This window comes from Pavona decussata, unplaced genomic scaffold (assembly GCF_977016875.1).
Source record: "Pavona decussata unplaced genomic scaffold, jaPavDecu1.1 SCAFFOLD_300, whole genome shotgun sequence".
NCBI lineage: Eukaryota > Metazoa > Cnidaria > Anthozoa > Scleractinia > Agariciidae > Pavona > Pavona decussata.
In genome coordinates, this window is record NW_028145697.1 from 863950 (window position 1) to 882500 (window position 18551).

Here is an 18551-nt window from a genome sequence, read left to right on the forward strand (position 1 = left end):
TATAGAGATTAGCCTTTTCGTTTCCTCAATAATTCCGCTACAAAACTTGGCTGAGAGAAGACAACAAAAGATCCATATCATCCTGACCATCTTCCAGTGTGACATATAAAACGGAACTTATTGCTTCCCCGCGGTCATAAATCTTAAAAGGCGTTGCTAGAGATAGAGAAATAGTTCCTCGTGGACAGACACTTGTGGTTTAAACGCCACATCGGGCATTTGATATGTCTGGTTTAATAATACTTTGAATATTTGTAACTGCACTGTGCTAGCACATCAAGAGCCTATTTAAAGTTTTTGCTTTTTGTAAAAAAAAAAAGAAAATCCTATTTACTTAAATTGCCTTCCCCCCAAATTCTAGCACACAAGTAACTGAAACACATGACTGCAGGGCTTTGCATCATTACTTTTTTGGAACATCCAAGTTTTGAAGAATTTATTTCATGAGAATGATGTGTATTGTTCAGTGAGTGACACAGTCATACTCAGAAAAAAATCCGATTGCTCCTATCAGGAGTCGAACCTAAGACCTTAGGATTACTAGTTCGGATGCTCAACCACTGCACAGTTATTTTTAAAGAGTTATTTTGACTCCAAAAGTGGACTTATAAGGTTAAGGTTTTAAGGTTAAAAAACCCATTTTGGGGAGTTATTTTAACTCCTTTTTATAAACTCCTTTTTGGGTTGTTATAACTTCAGTGGGGGAGTCAGTTTAACTCTATAAAAGGAGTTATTATAACTCCAGGCCCCAGTTGTTCAAAGGCCGGATAACTTTATCCGCTGGATAAGGCACTCTTCAACGCTTAAAATATACTTCACGTTAAATGTTGTCCAAGGTTTTCGTACACTCCCCAACTAAGCTCTGGTTAGAGTATGCATATTTGCTTGTACACGGGGAAATATTGAAATCTTTGCACAGATTGAAACTGTCGGATAGTGACTTATCCACTGGATAAAGTTATTCAGCCTTTGAACAACTGGGGCCAGAAGTGGAGTAAAAATTTTAGGTTTAATATAACTCCTTTTTGTGGATCATTTTAACTCCCAAATTTAACTGCAGTTTCGGAGTTTTATTAGCTCCAATGAAGGAGTAGAGTTATCTTAACTCCATGATCAGGGTTATAGTCACTCTAGTATTAAAGTAAAACTAACTCCAGCGCATCCACCCGATTAAGCTTTGAAGATGAAATGCAACACAAATTGTCTGTTACTATAAAAGTTATAACATCTTTCATTCAATTGCAATTCAATTGTTTATTTGAACATCAGTTTCGTAGACGGTTTGTATCCACAGCAACATTAACGTCAATTTTTAATGATTGTATTTGATAAACGAATGTACAAGTATTGTAATTAAAACATTTAAATATATATTGACGATTCTCTTAACTCTCTTAAAATTTTCTGTATTTTTATTTAGACAAAAACCTTATGACATAATGTTAGAATTTCTTCTTTAATCTCAGTCACTATGGTCAATCCATAATAATTAATATCATGAATTACATTTATTCATGGTGCCAAAGTGCAACCCACATTGCATCAAATGTTCATATTTTACCTCTGGCACCCAGTTAATCCCCCGACCCTTCTCGTTCATTACCAACAACAATTAAAATAACAACAACAACAACATCAACAACAACAACAAATTTATTGACACGCGCTTTAATTTTTTTATACCAAGCTGATAATGTTACAACGAGTTTTGGAACGTAACAGACGTGGAAAGTGAAGTGCAAAGTGAAAATGAAAAAGGAAAATGAGAAGAAGTGTTTTCTTCATCAACAAAGAATCGCACTTGCCAAACCTTCTTTTCATTTTCCCAATAATACGCATTTTCTTTGAAAACCATGCTCGAGAAAATTGTTGAAAATTTTCGTAAATTCATATCGATCTCAATAAAGGTACGCTTTTGATAAACTACAAGCACGTAATAGCTTCTTGAACTCTCCAATAAGCCTTCGAAGCCGTAGCGCAGCACCACTGCAGTGTGGCTGGCTCCGATTCATTACTTTTTCTCTCAGTAGGCCGCACGAAGTCGTCCTATTCTCGCGATAAGTAAAGTTCAGGTGTCTCCACTTTCTTCGAAGTGAGTTCCAACTTTCCAAGAAAAGGTATACTACAAAATACAATTTAAGGAAACCTGATAACCTGGGAAATGCAAATATTTAATGTGTCATGTTCAAGTAAGTCAATGACCCATTCAAAAGCGAATCAGATTACACGCTGAAGATAGTTTGGTAGTCAAGGATTGTGGACATTGTGGATTCTAGCAGAGAAGGCCAGACTTCTTCTGCAGTGGCCACGTTTTCCAGATTTGCAGTTGCTACAAATCAGGAGATGTCCTAGCTTGTAAGTACCCTTAGATCTATGATTAATTCGAAATAGTGCTCTATAGCTTGGCCACTGTATAGGGGTTTCTAAATTCCTAGAAGGCAAAGAAACAGATAGTTCAGGTTTCAATGTTGACGCCTTCGTGTACTATAACAGTCAGACCTTATATTCATCCACCTCAGTTAAAGCACATTTGCCTAACGTTGACAAGCTAAGCTTCGCAGGCCACTCATTTATGGCGGAAACATGTTTGATTGCCGCTAAGCTAATAACGACACGAAACAGGATCTCGGCCCTTGAAATGTTACTTTCATTCCATGAATGCCTGCCAGTCGGCTTCAAGCGATTAATTCGTGATTGATCTCTTATTCAAGTTCATAAGCTGTACACTAATTCAGTCGTACGAAAATGTGGCTATTGCCTTGTATGGTCATCCGGACCAATACCAGTCTAATATTTCAAATAATAATGATCGCGTCTAAAACAAAAGAAGAGGAAAATGAATCGATCGAACGCTGAAGAATATCATCCCACGGCATTGGACCTGTGTGGTATTTCCTTAGATGAGCGCCCTCCTAGCTGTCTGAAGCAAAACTTCAAAAGGCTAACGTAGTTCAAAAGTTAAAGCCATGAAAATATTAAAGGTTGGAAGGCCAAGTTATACGAAAAAATTCGTATTTCCTTCTCTTGGTGACTCTTTTAGAAGGGTAATCTCGTTTACACTGATAATTACACTTAATTCAATTTGAAATGATTTTAATTTTGCATCTGCTGATACTGAGAAGGACTTGCTAGCGAAGAAAAATAACTATCAACTGTCTAGCTACGGATATAATAAAAAGCCCAGGTTTATTTGAGAAAAAAGGTATGCAAAAAGGTTTAGCTAGCGATACTTTCTCGGAAATGTTTAGTGATAGTATTGACCCATAAAGCCGAAGATGTCGCAAGCTGGCCGAGTTTGTTTGTATCAGGAGTCATGTTTGAGTGATCCTCGAATATATCTTTTCCACCACCTTCAATTTTACCTAGATTTTATTTTTTGTATTCATAAAAAGTGCCAGTGATGGATGATTCACAGTCCAGTAAAAGATTCTATAAGTCATATATTGTTACCTTTACCCATACCAATTCGCAGCTTTTCAGACAAAATCGTTATCAAGCCGTTATTACTACCAGCATTTCTCTGAGTTGTTAACAGCACTATTGCAAACGTACTTTTTGAAAACGATCCCAATGGAAGTTACGATACAACGGTGCACAAAATTTTGATTAAAATTTGTATGCTAGAGTACTATCTGGGGAAAAGACGGTTCTAACTGAATTCAAGCGTCTTGAAGTATGACTTGATGGGTGTTATAAGATGGCACATTGAACGAATAACCGTAATTCAACTTTAATCGACTTATGGTCGCTAATGGTCGTTGTAGACTGTCACTTTTGTACCATACGTGTCAGTAGAAGTGGAATTTTGCGAGGCCATATACCATGCCAAGCATCTCTCGATTTGGCTGTAACGTTGTTCACTTTCGGTGAGTACAGTGCCCTTGAGGCGTACTGTAAAATAGGCTGACCACCTTGCATAAGACAGGCTCCTAATCTGTGGGATGAGGCATCAACTTGTACTTCGATGGTCTCGGCCGTATTTAGGGCAAGATTGGACTTTAAAGACCATCAAGCCATATGGCTGAATTATTGCTCCTTCTTTGGTTGCAGGGTTGAATACAAAGACTTTCCCCGTTCCCAGAGTCTGTATCTTGGTTCCCCATCATACAGAGAAATGACAGGGTTAATTGAGGTGTTTAGGTCCTTTAACTCATGATTTCCACTGATGTCTTTGTACACACTTACAGGAAGGATACTACAGGTAGAACCAGAGTCTATCTGTAAAGTCAAAAGAATTTTGTTATTTGATAGCAACAGTTTTGCAAAAGCTTTCCTATCATCAGAGTGTTGATTGAGGACACAGATTTTGTCCACTACTTCATAGAAGTGTTCTTCACCATCTTCTTCTACTTTCAGCACAAATGGTTTCCCTGGTGTTCTTGATTGTTTGCATTTGTCTGATGTCCTTGCCTCTCTGTTTGCAATCGCTCACATTCCTTTGAATCTTGAAAATGATTTTTGGTTTTGCATTCAGTTCGGCACTGACTGCACCCAAGGCAGGGCAGAGGTTTTCGTGGGGAAAGCTAAGACCACCCTTCTTATTGGCACACTTATTACACATAAGGACTTTCTTTGGCTTCTCCTTAGACACAGCTTTGATGCTCTCTTTGAGTGGTTGGTTTGAGTAGCATTCTTGGACCTCTTGTTTCGTGTTTCCATAGGCTTAACCAATTGTTGTAGCATCAATTCGTGTGAGACTTTTTCCTTTTTCTAGTAGTCTTTTCTTCAATTCATTATCAGCAATTCCATATACAAACTGGTCTCTCAGTTGTCTACACAAACTGGTCTCTCGGGCCTGTTCCTAACGTCGCGCTACTGCCGTGCCAAACTAAATTCAAGAATTTTTAAAATTCGGCTTAAACACGGCAGTAGCACGACGTTGGAAACATTTAGTTCAGCAGGCTGAATTAAGTTCGGTACGACTATTTAGCACGGCAGTAGCAAGGCAGGCCCTATACGGTGCCGCACGGCATTAGCGCGACTGCGTGCTATTGACGTGCCGAACAAAATTCATAAATTATTTTAATGTATTTTGGGTTAATTTTCTCGTTCTATGTTTCAACAGGCCTCACTCGTCTGTCTTCGTCGGTATTATTAGTCTTTCACCTAGAGCATCAAATCAGTGATGCAGTCTCTCCCGGCCGGTTTTTGCACCCGTTCTTTGAATTTCTTAGTAGCAACAATTTCATTACATTCAGGGCTTACCGCTCGCTCCAGGTTCGTCCACATCAGATCGTAGTCATTCACATCTTTGTCTTCGGAACAGTTTAAACTGTCATAAATCTTTTGGCCTTCAGGTCTGAGCCAATCTTGTACCAGAATACATTTCCTTCTTTAGAAATATTTACAATGCTTCCTGACATGTAAGCACACTTTTTCTTTAAGCATTTTAGCGCTTCCAGACGATTTTCTTGTTGAGCATTTAACTTCGGTCGCTCAAAATTCAAAATATTCCCAGTGAAGATTTCAGGATTAGGAATTGCGGCCTGTTGAACTGGTTGTCCCGCACTTTCGTCAGTCATATTGTACAACAGAAATAGTCAATTAATACTGAACAGAAACAGCAGCAGGAGTTATCGATAAATACCGATAGCCAGCGAAAAAAGAAAATGAATCCAGTGCCAGAAATTAACGAGAAGCTGTTTTGGTGCAAATTTTCTTTGGTCGGTAAGCACCGCAGTCTTTCGTCGAAATTTTGTGATTTCTCCACATGGAGAACAGAGAAACGTTTTGCGTCAGATTATCAGTTGATCAGTGGAATTCTTTAGTTCTTCTGCTCCTGCTCCTGATACCATGGTATAAAATGGAACATTGAATGAATAACCGTAACTCAACCTTTAATCGACTCAAGCTCAATGTAGTCACATCATTACATGTTGCGGGCCTCTTAAGCTCAATCATGTACCAGAAAACATAAAATCCTTCCAAAATGCTGATGTATGGTGACAATTAGGCTATGACTGAGCAATTTGTTTTTAGACGCCTCATACGAGTAAGAAGTTGTTTCTAAAAGTATCTCACACCAGCCCTGATCGCCATTATATTTATACGGGCCCAAAGTCATACGCAATTCCTGACTTTTATTCAACATTGGGAACAGCAGAGAAATGTTGCGAAACTATAATTATTTGACCTTGATTCGAAATGAACTCGTTACCCAAATGTGACCTAGAATGTCTTGGTAGTAAGTCTTTAAAATTTCATTTTTGTTTATGTATGAGAGACCCGTGCTTGAGAACATCAATTTTATTTTGAATTCCGTCATTCAATTTGATTATTCCAGTCGTCTTTCGCCGAACTGACATCTGAGGGCTGGGTAACATGTAGTGTTGACCTCAATCTTATCCTCAGTTGAGATTCATGACAATCAATAATCACTGACAAAAGAAAAACAAATTAGCAGCAATTCTGGGAATTGACTAGTATTCTTTGCCCCCAACAGATAATTCTTCGTTTTGCATGTTTCCTTGTCTGTTTTCTCTTTCTCTCTCCAAAGCCGGGTTTACGGTGATTGCTGATAGCAATACTATCGGACTGTAAGAAATGCAATTTCTAAATACAAACTTAATGGAAGCTGCCAGAAGGTACACAGTATTGTATGTCATTATCACTTTGAGCAAACAGAAATGTAATTCCCGGAAAATAGAAACAGGACACTGAAAGTCACTAACAGACCATCACCTAGATGTCACGGAAAGTTTCTTAACTGCAAATAAATTCCATGCAGTACATGTAAACGTCCTTCTGTATGTTTGTACGAATGTTATTCTGAGGTTGTATGTGTCTACAACCCACTGTTCTTGGTGAAAGCAAGAGTCATCGAAAAATTTGCTTTACGTGTGACGTACATGTATCACCCATAAATATAATAAAAACCATAAATTTAATAAAAATCAACCAGTGTAATTAACTGAATAAGTATAAATGTAATGAGTCTTAACCATAAATTTAATAAACTGCTATACATCACTTACAATTGCTGCAAGCCATTTGTATTGTAGCAGTTGTTACTACCCTAAGCCGTGTTTACTTTGTACACTGGCCAAGATCGTCTGCCGTAAAAGTTGTGGGTATAGCTAACCCTAAAAGTATGGTCTGTTGAAATGACATGAATACTTTTACGTTGTCATTATTTCTTCGTTGCATATTTGAGGGTGAACGAAAGTATAAAGAAAGCCACATAAATTCATTTATTGATAAAATCCTGTCGTAGACCATGGCGTTACTCGGCTGGCCATTTTTAAAGGCTATAAGCCTTTAAAGCCTTTCTATGGGCTATAAACCTTCCCTATAAGGGAAGTGCTTTGCTCTGGCCGTTTTGAAGTTACATTTCACCAGTGAAGCAATAATCAGTGATTTATCTGTAATATTACGATAACTCAATGCTCTTTCTCGAAATTTCCTTTCTTGTGTTCAAACGTTTTGAGTTTATAATGCAAGCAGTATGAAAATGAAATATTTGATTAATCAACGAAACAACAAATGAAATGACGTGTTTAGGTTTATTTACTGACAGAATGAGAAATTCCTTATACAATTCTTACTGTTTGTGAACAATGCAATCCGCAGCATGGCGTTTGCTGGACTTACGTGAGTACTAGCCGTGTCAGGTTTTCAATGAGGTAAGCGGTTGAAGGTAGAGCTTCTTGTTTGTATTTTTGAGCAACAAGGGGTGAAACTGAAAAAAAGAAAATTTCCTCAAAGCTAATGTTATTTATACTCTGCAGTCCCCAAGGCCCCAAGGACATGTTCATGGCGATCGCACCAAAGTAAATTGCCACAATTTATCATTTAGAATGAATCGCGTCGTTTATTCGCAAGCACAAATTTGCACAGCATTCACTGCTTTATAGGAAAAGTGAACATGTTCATTGTTCAAACTGGACTTGTATCCTCTTTACGGTGTTTTAGCTGCGACTGACACAAACGGCTTCAGAGAGTTTACGATTATTTAAAGTGCCTTTCAACTGTTCCTGTTAGCTTTTTCCAATTTTTTAACGGTATGGCCGATGTTCAATTAACAGTATTAGGTGATGTATAGCAGTTTATTACGTTTGGTTACTCAGTTGATTGCATGTTTGATAAATTTTATTAAATTTATGATGAGTAGAGTTGTTACATTTATGGTTGATAGCAACAACAAAGGGGCGCAAAAAAACCTGACGCAGGCAACTTGAGAATCCATTTTCAATTCAAGAAATTACTTCAAGGCACATGGATTTGTTAAACTTTTCTCGGATGTTTCACAAGGATTAATGTTGAACTACTTGGAAATGTAGTAAAACAACAACGTTGAAACAACAACGTTTCGTTTTCAAGTTTATGGATTATGTTACCACAATGCTTGTTGTTATTGAGGTATGTGTTTAACACAGTATGTCATGTTGTGTTCCAAGGGGTTCCCCTTTTTCTTATAACTTTTTCTTTTCACATCCTGTATCGCTTCAACCACTTGCTAATGGGCCTCTATCTTTAATTTTTCAAGAAAGTCTTTTCTTGAGTTGAAACAAAGCCATAATCGAACAAAATGGTTGTCATCATTGAAAATTTAATCAGAGCTAAAAAGACGCATCGCTTTTCCGGAATAGTTCCAGGCTATTGTAACTTATGTTCAGCTTCCAACTCAACCTCTAGGGCTCGGCTTCCTTTGGCTCGTACAACTGAGACCAGTTTTAGTTTCTTTGATAATTATTTCCATTGAAAACGACTGCGCAACGAAGGAAGAATTTGGTATTTGTTGAATAAACACTATGTTTTCTTCAGTCATAGCTGTTGACAGGTTGCCGCTTTAATTGAAAGTGTGGGATGGTTGGTCGATTTTAATTTCCGAGAAATTGTTAGTTTGGTTGCACATTTCTTCCATTTTTCAGAATCTAGAAACTAGTAAGTTTGTTTGTGTTTTCTTTGATACTCCGAAATCTGGAAACAGGTAGTTGAAATTTTAAAGAGAAAACGGGGAAAATAGAAGGTAAACTACGTGTAGCCAAGGGAGCCGGATACTTTTCGTTTAATTTCATTTTCTGCTTCTGGAGATTTCGTTGTGATGGCTACCACAAAAAATTGGCTTTTTCACAATTTAATAATAACTCCACAATAATCTACCCCAAAGGCGGTCATTGCAATTTATGTTTTCTAATCTTCACCCAGGGAGGAGAGGTTATTAAAACAATTTCTCGAAGAAGATGGACTTAGAATGGACCGTGTTTATATAGGGGGAACTGTTATTGTTATCATAAGTCTATTGGCAAATGTAATTTTTACATCCAAAGCCAACGAAAGCTACTAGAATCTTCCCTTCATAGGGAACTGGTCTAACTTGCCTTCGCCAAAACGCGGTTTCTTACACTATGCCCAAACTACGATTTCTACCCAGAAATTCTCCTCAGAAACCATTGCTTTTTTCATGCTTCTTAATTCAGTTACCCAGCGCCAATGCAAAAATCATGTGAAATCACAAGACTGACCTCAAGTCACAATCACTCTGATACCTCTCTCTCCATATACACTGAACATGGACTTTTTTCTGAGACTCGCAATGAGATGATTCACTTGCTTGCCTCACGTGCAGTCTATTCCAAGTTATTCTATATTTACGATGTAAAGTATATGAAATAATTCATATATGAACTGCTGATGTAGATGAAAGTGAAAAGTGATCATCGCAGTGAATTTTCCAATTGATGCAATTGGAAATTAGAAGCCTGAAAAAAAAATTCAGGCTTCAACGGGATTCGAACCCGTGACCTCGGCGTTACCGGTGCGATGCTCTACCAACTGAGCTTATTCTATATTTCCTGTCTCATTCTGTGTACACACGCAAATAATAGATATGAAATTACACGAGTTGCCATACCGCGCATACGGCAATTTATTAAAAATGTTGTTAAAAAAGTTGTCACGTTTCCCTCCATATTTGCTACAAAAAACATACTATCGGCCATAAATATTAAAACAGTCCCCTTCTTTCTTTCACACTCTCTCTTTCAATGTAGAATTTCACCAAGCCGGAGCGAAAGAAACGCTTTGAATGCATCAATGGACTACTAGATTGAAGAGGAGTACGTGATTTACGGTCGAGACGTGATTGAGGTCCCAGTGAAGTGTTGCACTGAAAAGATTATGATTGCTGCCTTTAATAACGTGACCCTTTTTTAAGCAGTTCAAGGTCTTTAAAGTATCATGGCAGCCCGACACGGTGGCGTTTATAATTAGGTAAACTGCGTTTTGTGGCTTTTTGGAAAACTGGACGTGAGTATGTCAGTATGCCTCAGTTTTTACAATCGATTGCTTTGTAATTAGAAACAAGTCACAGGTGTTGCCGAACCGTGAAAGAAATATTACTAGGTCAGGAAATGTTTGCTTGATAACGTTTAGAGGGTCACTACAGTGAACTGCTGTACTGACAAAAAGTGAAGTTTATTGTTGAAATCGCCAGATCACGGAATTTTTGTAGCCATTTCACGATGGAGTGCATTTATTTTTCTCTGAAACTTCATGTACCAGACTGCTGGCTGTTTCTTATCTTTGCAAACCGTTCCAAAACGCCATATTTGCGGGTTACACAGCCGATAGTTCACAAGTGGGCTCTTCTTTAAAGGAAGAGGTACGCTCATTCACAAAAGAGATTCACATCGACTGATGCATCATTGGGTTTTTCTGTTTAAAAGAGAGGCAATTTGACCAAAGGTGAAGTGACCAGCACGATCCAAGACGAACAACATCTTCACACAAGTAAATTTAATAGCGACAATTTCATCAACGGTTGAAATTCTCAGCTGGATTCTTGGAATCACTTTTGACCCAAACAGTGTCTACTTTGACTGAATTTTGCTTGAGCCCTCCTGACAGAGCCATTCACCCCAATTCTCGAATCAAATAGATCTGTGATCACATTAGAACCAAATGCAATTTGGTAGTTACAAAATAATAAGAAGAAATCGAGACAACGTTAGCATCTTCCACACCTAAAGAAATCTGAGGGGCTTGTTAATTGTTTGATGTGTCTTGCTGTCTTTTCTCGCGCCGTCTCTCTCCCCTATTTTTGGGGCTTCCTCCAAATGAATGTAACTTTTGAAACTAGAAACTACCCTTTATATTACTGTCTTCTTGTTATAAACGATTGGAGAGGGAGCTGGTGGTTTTGCCAAGCGCTTTTTCGTTCCCTGTATTTCGATGGGATCTGAAAGAGCGATATAATCCTGGATGTTTAAGTACCGCTTCAAAATATCGATACGAAATTTAGATATTTGGCGTCTTCTCCTTTTTTCCCTTTGCTTTTTCGCGTTATTGTTAACTCGGCCGTTGTAAACAACTCACCCCGCCCCCCCTCCTCTCTCTGCCTCCAAATCCTCTCCCTATTGTAACGAGCTGATTGATATGAAATTCTCGGAAATTTATCAGTTATACTATGAGGATATCTACTTGGCTGGATGTCACAAAACTTTTCAACTGCATTGGATGTCACAAAACTTTTCAACTGCATTTAAAATACTTGCGGTAATATAACCGTTCTTGCCCGTTCGTGGGAATTTTATCGTAAGCCGCTGCCAGTTTTGCTTTGTTCCTGGAAAACGAAAAGATCATCACGCAAGACGTGACCAAAATACCAAATGCGGTGACCTTTTGTGTTCAAGTAACAGACCGTGCCGTCAAGGATTACAGGTATGTTTCGCCAAAGGTTCCCTCCATAGAGTGGAATGTAAGTTTAAGTAAGCATCAATCGTCACTACTTTCAACTGGCGTATGCATACCCTACAAAATGAAATGCAGCACTAGTAAGAATGTGTTTTAGAAACGACAAACTGTGAGAAACCACGGATTAATATAGTCTTCTGGGCAACCGTACTCGAATAACAGTACTCCATTATATTCGAGCACGGTTGCCCAGAAGACTATATTGCTCTAAAACGACTAGCTCAGATTTCGTAGTGAATCGACTTCTGCTCTTAACAGTTTTATCCTTAAGAGATGATCTGTGTAGTGGAGTGAAATTAATTTCCATTGAAACGAGTCTCCAACCTTGAGAATACTTAACTTTACCTAATGTATATAGAAGCAACGAGTATATATATTAGGGGCATCAACTGAGATTATTTAACTGAGGAAAATACTTAGAATGATGTCTCCTGTGTTCCCAGATTGTTTCTGCCCTTTCAAAGGCAACATCGTGTAAACTAGTACAATTTGATACGTTAAAGCGCTTTAGCTGGAAATTTAAGTTGGACAAATTCTTAGACGATGGAACCTTATACCCCGAATTCACTGGCTGTTGTTGGCTTTATGCAAAATGCCAGCTGACCTGTCTTCGCATTTTTCAGCGACATATTTGCGGAATGCCGAAGAAAACTTTAGATCTTTTTCATTACTAAATTCAAATTTTTGAATGAACCGTTGCGTGCCTCTAGCATATCCTGAAAAATAAACCGAAGGAAATTAGCCTCCACCAGCTTTAAATGCAGCCAGATATTGCTTTGCAATTTGCATGCAACTTCATTTTTTTTTTCCGGTACGGCAACTTCTTTAGGTTATTCCGGCCTAAGTTGAGAGGAGACCTGAAGGGACTGCCATGGTTAGGAAATAATGGACTTAGTGCGTGTGTTTTGTTTTTGCGTGTGTGTTTTGCAACGTTTAGCATTCCCTAACCGTTTCGCTTGTAGGCGCAACATTAAGCAACGAAAAGTAGTTGAAACATTATTTTTTATCGGAAACTTCAAAATCCTTTTCTTTTTCAATTTTCGAAGTGTCTGTTGTTTGTAGTCGAAGCTGATGCGACATGGGCATCTACCGTCATACATGAACACATCGATATGAATTGAAATTCAGATAAACTCAGCTCAGCTCAGCTCAGCTTATATCTCGTAATATATCGATAAAAATATACTCCAACAACACTGGCCATCGCGGCAATAGTAAGAAAATAAATTGAACAATTAGGACGGGAAAACACGCAGTGTTGACTTCAACTTGATCCGCTTGGGATTCAAGACAAAAGAAAAACAAATTAACAACAATTCTGGGAACTGGCGACTTAGTTCTCGACTGACTACTATTCTTTGTGCCTAGCGGATAATTCTTCGTTTCGCATATTTTCTTGTCTGTTTTCTTTTTTTTCTCTCCAAAGTTTTACGGTGATTCTTGATAGTAATACTATCGGGTTGTACGAAATGCGACTTTAAAATGCAAAGTCAACGGAAACTGGTAACAAATACTGAGATGCAATTCCCGGAAAACGAAATTATGAGACTTCAAGGTTATTAGCAGACCATCGCCTAGATGTCTTGGAAACCTTCTCAGCTACAAATTAATTACATGTGCAAGTAAATGTCCTTTATTCTGATCGTAAGAATGTTCTTTTGAGTTTTTATTTGTCTACAACCCGCTGTTAGTATAGCTTAATAGCAAGAGTCATAGAAAAAGGTGCCGAGTGTTACGTGACAAAAATATCCAATGTGACCTTTGCTAAGCAGTCTCAAAATCCTGGAGATAGTTTTGTTGTCAAGGATTACAAGCATATCACAGCTCCAAACTAAAAAACGGTTTTGTGGCTTTTTTCCCTTTCCAAAGTAGGCATAGGCAGTGGAATGGAAGAACTCTTTTCGGGTTTTTAACAACGATAAATGTCGCAACCAACTGTGAATGGAGTAAAACCAGTAAAAAACAAAACAAAAAATGTTCGTTTTAAGCTTATGAATTATGTTACCACAATGAGGTATGTGTTTGCCACTGTGTGAGGCCTAAGTGGTTCCTTATTTCTTTCTTTATTTTCAGTAAACCTGTAATGATTCCTTCTAATATTCTGTAAGTTTCTATCTTTAATCTTCTTAAGAAAGTTTAAGTTTTCAAAAATTTAAAACAAAGCCATATTGGAACAAAAAATGTTCTCGTTATGGAAAATGTAATCGAATCATAAAATCCGGAATAGTCCGAAGCTATTGTGGCGTATTTAGCTTCCAACTCAATAGCTAGGCCTCGGCCCGCTTTGGCTCGTACAAGTCACAGTTGTGTTAGTTTCTTTGGTGGTTCTTTCCACTGAACACTGCCGCCCAACGAACGAAGAATTTGTTATTTGTTGAACACACGGTTTGTTTTTCCTGTCATGGCTGCTGGCATTCTGCCACTATTGAAATTGTGTCTGTTTTGAAAGGATTGACCCAAGCGTCAAGGATCGTAACTCGATTTTCATTTTCCGAGAAATTGTTAGTTTGTTTGCAAATTTCTTCCATTTCTCAGAAACTATTACATTTCTTTGTGGGAAAATATAAAGTAAACTACATGTAGCCGAGAAACCGGGGCATTTTTCGTTTGGTTGCAGTTTCTGCTGTTTTATTGCTCGTTGTGATGGCTACCATTTTTTTTTTCAAAGGTTAATGAAAATGTTGATGGTCTCCTGCTTCGAACCACGAAATGATTCTATGTCAGAATTTCAAATACGCTCACAAAGTCCGCGCTTTAACACGAGGGACCAGGACCTATTACGTTTTCCTTCTCCAAAACGACTAATCAGGGTTAGCTTCGGGATCAACAATGCACGTGCCTTTCACCATTTGGGTCTCATCAAAAACACATGATAAACTTATCTGATGGGGAACGCAATGGGCCATCTACTGTCATGTTAAAAATACGGTAACAGAAAAAATCCGAGGGAGGTTCAACCACCCTTTGCCTACTTTGTGACAATGCGGCGGCGGTGGGGTGGGGAGTTGGAAGGGGATGGAAGGGGATTTTGTCGTACGATATTTCTTTCGGCCTCCTTATTTCCTTATTCCCTGCTCTTCTGTGCTAACGCGTTTCTTAAACAGAACCTTTCATTCTAGGGATGTTCAGAGACTGATGTAAAACCTCGAAGCCACTTGAAAAAGTAAAGAAGGAGAACTGATCCACAATGGAGGTTCCTTTGTGGATTCTCTCGTTCCTTTGTTTCACTTACATAAAAGGTGAGGGTGTAAACAATACTTTCCAAGAAGTAAATGGCACTCTCTTCGGAAATCAGACCTTCAGCCCTGCAGATGGTCCATATTTGGTGACAAGTGAATTGGTCATTTCCAAGAATGCGACTCTTATTGTGGAAGCGGGGACTGAAGTACTTCTTGTCCCAAAAGTCGGAATTCGTGTTTATGGATCGTTGTTAGCGAGGGGAATAGATTCGCAAAGAATAACTTTTCGATCTATCCCGTGCAGCGAAACGTCGTTCTGTAACAGCACTAATCCCACTGACTTCTACAATCCTGGAATAAGACTAGTTAATGGCACATCATACAATAGCGGTCGTCTGGAGCTGAAGTGGAACGGACGGTGGGGAACTATTTGCGACAGGTATTGGGACCATAGAGATACGGAAGTGGCTTGTAGGCAACTTGGCTATCTTGGAGCAAAAAGGTATTACCGCCATCCTGGAAGAGGCTCCATCTGGCTAAGGAATATTGGGTGTAGAGGCAGCGAAAAAAGTATTTGGCGATGCAGCTACTACAGCCGCATTGGATACACGGGATGTTGTAAGTGAATAATTTCTTCAGTGTGATTTGGCTGTTCTTGCTAGGCAACAACACGGTTTGCATACAAAAATATAATAAAAAAAAGAAAGGAATGGAAACTAAAACTAGCATTAGCGAGCTTTAAACCTATCGGAGTGAAAATAGGACGTCCGAAGACGTTTTTTTTTAGGTTTTCATGCAGCAAGAAGTGATGACAGCGTCTTACACGGTCAAATTAATGGATAGCGGCCATATTGGATCCCCAGTCTTGGTTTTCTGGATATTCCTAATACTTCTGGAAAGCACCAAAATCGAACGAAAACAAATCAAAACCACTTAAACACTAATAGAACTATAAGCACAAAAGCCACGGGGAAAATGGTGTGTCGAAGATAAATTTTTGAAAAGTCACGAAGTTTCTAAGCGCTTGTGCAAATATTAAAAAGGAAAGAATAAACTACAAAGGCCCACGAACGGAAATGCTGCGAGGTGTGCTGGGACTATAGCTAACCAGCTCGAAAGAGCTGTTTACGGTTGCAGTTTTGACTCTCGGTTAATGGTCACTGTCGTGTTAATTTTTTACGAGGTATCAGCCCTGTAGTTACTTCAATAATAATAATAATAATAATAATAATAATAATAATAATAATAATAATAATAATAAAAATGGGTATTCACGTTCAAAGTCGCCACATGCAGAATCCCCTCCTCCGGTCAAATAGGATTAAATTAAGAAGAAAGTAGAAGATATTAAACTAAATCCAACATTCCAACTTTTCATTCTTTTTTTCTCGTGCATTGTCGTAGGATGATGTAAGTGTCCTCCTAAAAAATATGAACAACTATGCAGTTTTGTGTTTGTTATTATCTCAGCAAAATAGCTGTAACGTCCATTCGTAATCCTATTTAGACCGCGCTAATTTCCGTCTTCTAGAGACGATGTTGGAGGAGGGGGGATCACCCTTATCCATAAAAAAATAAGGGCCGAGAGTACTGAAGCTTAGAAAATCCAATTTGACGATTTCGCCATCCAAACATGCTTCCTTTGAAGTAGCAAAAAGAGATTGATGACCAATTACTTCATGATCCCTCTTGGATTCAGCATTTTGGATTACTGGATCTCATCAATCTCCTCAAGAAGGAACTTTTCTGTTCCCGAAAAAACTGCCTGTCAAAATTTGGTTACAAAGGCAACTGTTTTGCAATTAGACTACTTCACAGAGTACACACAAGATATACGCAAGACTATGTAATGCATCTGGAAAAGCCTGAGTTCATTTCCTGCGTTTTACACGGAAGATCACTTTCAAAACTACATTCAGCATTTTGGAGTACTTGATCTTCCCAATTTCCCCAAAGAGGAACATTTCCATTCCCCAAAAAGCCTGCCTGTCAAAATTTGGTTGACATGGTAATGTATTTTTTGCAATTTAACTTTGACGAGCGAGAACCAGAACCAAAAATTACTTCTTCAAAGAGTACCCGGCTCAGCAAAACTGATACACTACACTATGCAATGTATCTAAACATGTTCATTCATGAGTTTTACACCGAAAGTCACTTTCAAAACAGGAGAATGTCGCAGATCAGTATCACTAAGGATTAAAATATTATATACATACCATTCTTGTCATGAGGTCAGGCCATATGCCTAATATTGCAATATTTTAATTCTCCATACCAGCGCATTATCAAGATGTTGGAATAGAGTGTGACACGTTGCTTCCGTTCTTGAAAAGTAACGTTTACTGGAAAGGCATCTTCTTTACCCCGTCCAATACCTCTGGGTCACCAAACAGACTAAAGTTGGAAAATGTGGACATAGTCAACGCTATTCAAGGCGTAAAGGCATTGAAGAGGGGACCTGAACTGAATAATGTCGCTATAAAGGACAGTGCCTCTGGTTTGGTGGTTGAAAGTCTTCAAAGTCCTCTAAAAATCGTCGATTCCAGGATTGTAGCATGTAAATTTGTTGGCATTAATGTTATAAGCAATGGAGGTCCTGTTCTAATCCAGAACGTTACAGTTTTGAATACGTCTTTGGGAGATGGCCTCGTGATTAAGCAAATCACGAATTCTATGGACTTTTGTTCGTTCAACAATGAACAAATCCATTTGCCTGTAGTTCTCAATACTTTTGGGGGAACGTATTGCAGTAAGGTGAGAAAACAAAACCAACAGGTTCAAAAAAGAACCAACAGTTTGAAAACAATGTAGAGATTTTGGTGTATCACACAATGGTTCCTTTTCAGAAGACAAATTATTCAAAGAAAAATTGGTACATTGCCTTCAACGGTAAAAGAATCCACAACCATTCCATATTACCAATTGCACGCTCTGCAGTGAGCTATGGATGACTCGTAGTGAGCAGGTCGCATTGTGGCCTATAGCCTGAGCCAGTTGTAAGACTTACAAATTTGTAAAAAGTGTTTAAACTCTCGAAATATGCATATTTTATTTAAGGACATGTTCATCAATATATAAAGAGTGAACCTCTATTTGCCCCCCTATCCCCCAAACCTCCCCAACCCCAATTGGACCTTTCCCTTTCAGTATTTATGCTGGCAAATTTCACATAATCCCGAAAATCGTGCAACATTGATTGGGGGAAGAAGAAGGTCGATGACAAGGTGTGAGCATCAAACTGTTCTAAAATGACTTCTTTACCAAGACTGTCCTAACTCTATTTGTAAATGCTTGAAGATCACAACCCACTTGTAACAAATATAACGTATACGAAAGATGAAAATTTGACGAATAATAAAAATTGCAACTCGTGCAAAATTTATAGGTCTCGCTTTCAGTTTCTTAACACATACCGTTTCATTGTCTGTTACACTGAGATTCTAAAGAATTTTTCCCCGTCTTAGTTTTGGGATTGGCATTTTCAGCTACACTTTAACTTTGATAGCCATTAACAACATATTTTAGGGATTTTAGTCGACAAACCACATTTTTACTCGTGTTTTTGACATTCCGTTTTATTAATATGGTTTTACTTAATCATTTAAATGTTTTGAATTGATATTTTTGCCTTCCTAAACGGGTTTTTGTTGAAAAAAAAAAACAACAACCTGGCCT

The 18551-nt window shown here is 38.3% G+C and overlaps 1 protein-coding gene across 3 annotated transcripts in view; it reads left to right on the forward strand.

The window, feature by feature from the left end:
• Positions 1-10234: 10234 nt before the first annotated feature.
• LOC146454504 (uncharacterized) overlaps positions 10235-18551 on the forward strand; it is a 55445-nt gene continuing 47128 nt past the window's right edge. Inside the window, exons 1-3 of one of the 3 annotated variants that reach the window (XM_085095278.1) lie at positions 10235-10256; positions 14814-15491; positions 17155-17630. In XM_085095278.1, coding sequence (XP_084951404.1) covers positions 14882-15491; positions 17155-17630 — 1086 coding nt within the window. In that variant the 5' untranslated portion in view covers positions 10235-10256; positions 14814-14881. Of the gene's footprint in view, positions 10257-11537; positions 11709-14813; positions 15492-17154; positions 17631-18551 lie in introns of those variants that run through there. The other 2 variants (XM_085095276.1, XM_085095277.1) reach the window with 2 other exon arrangements.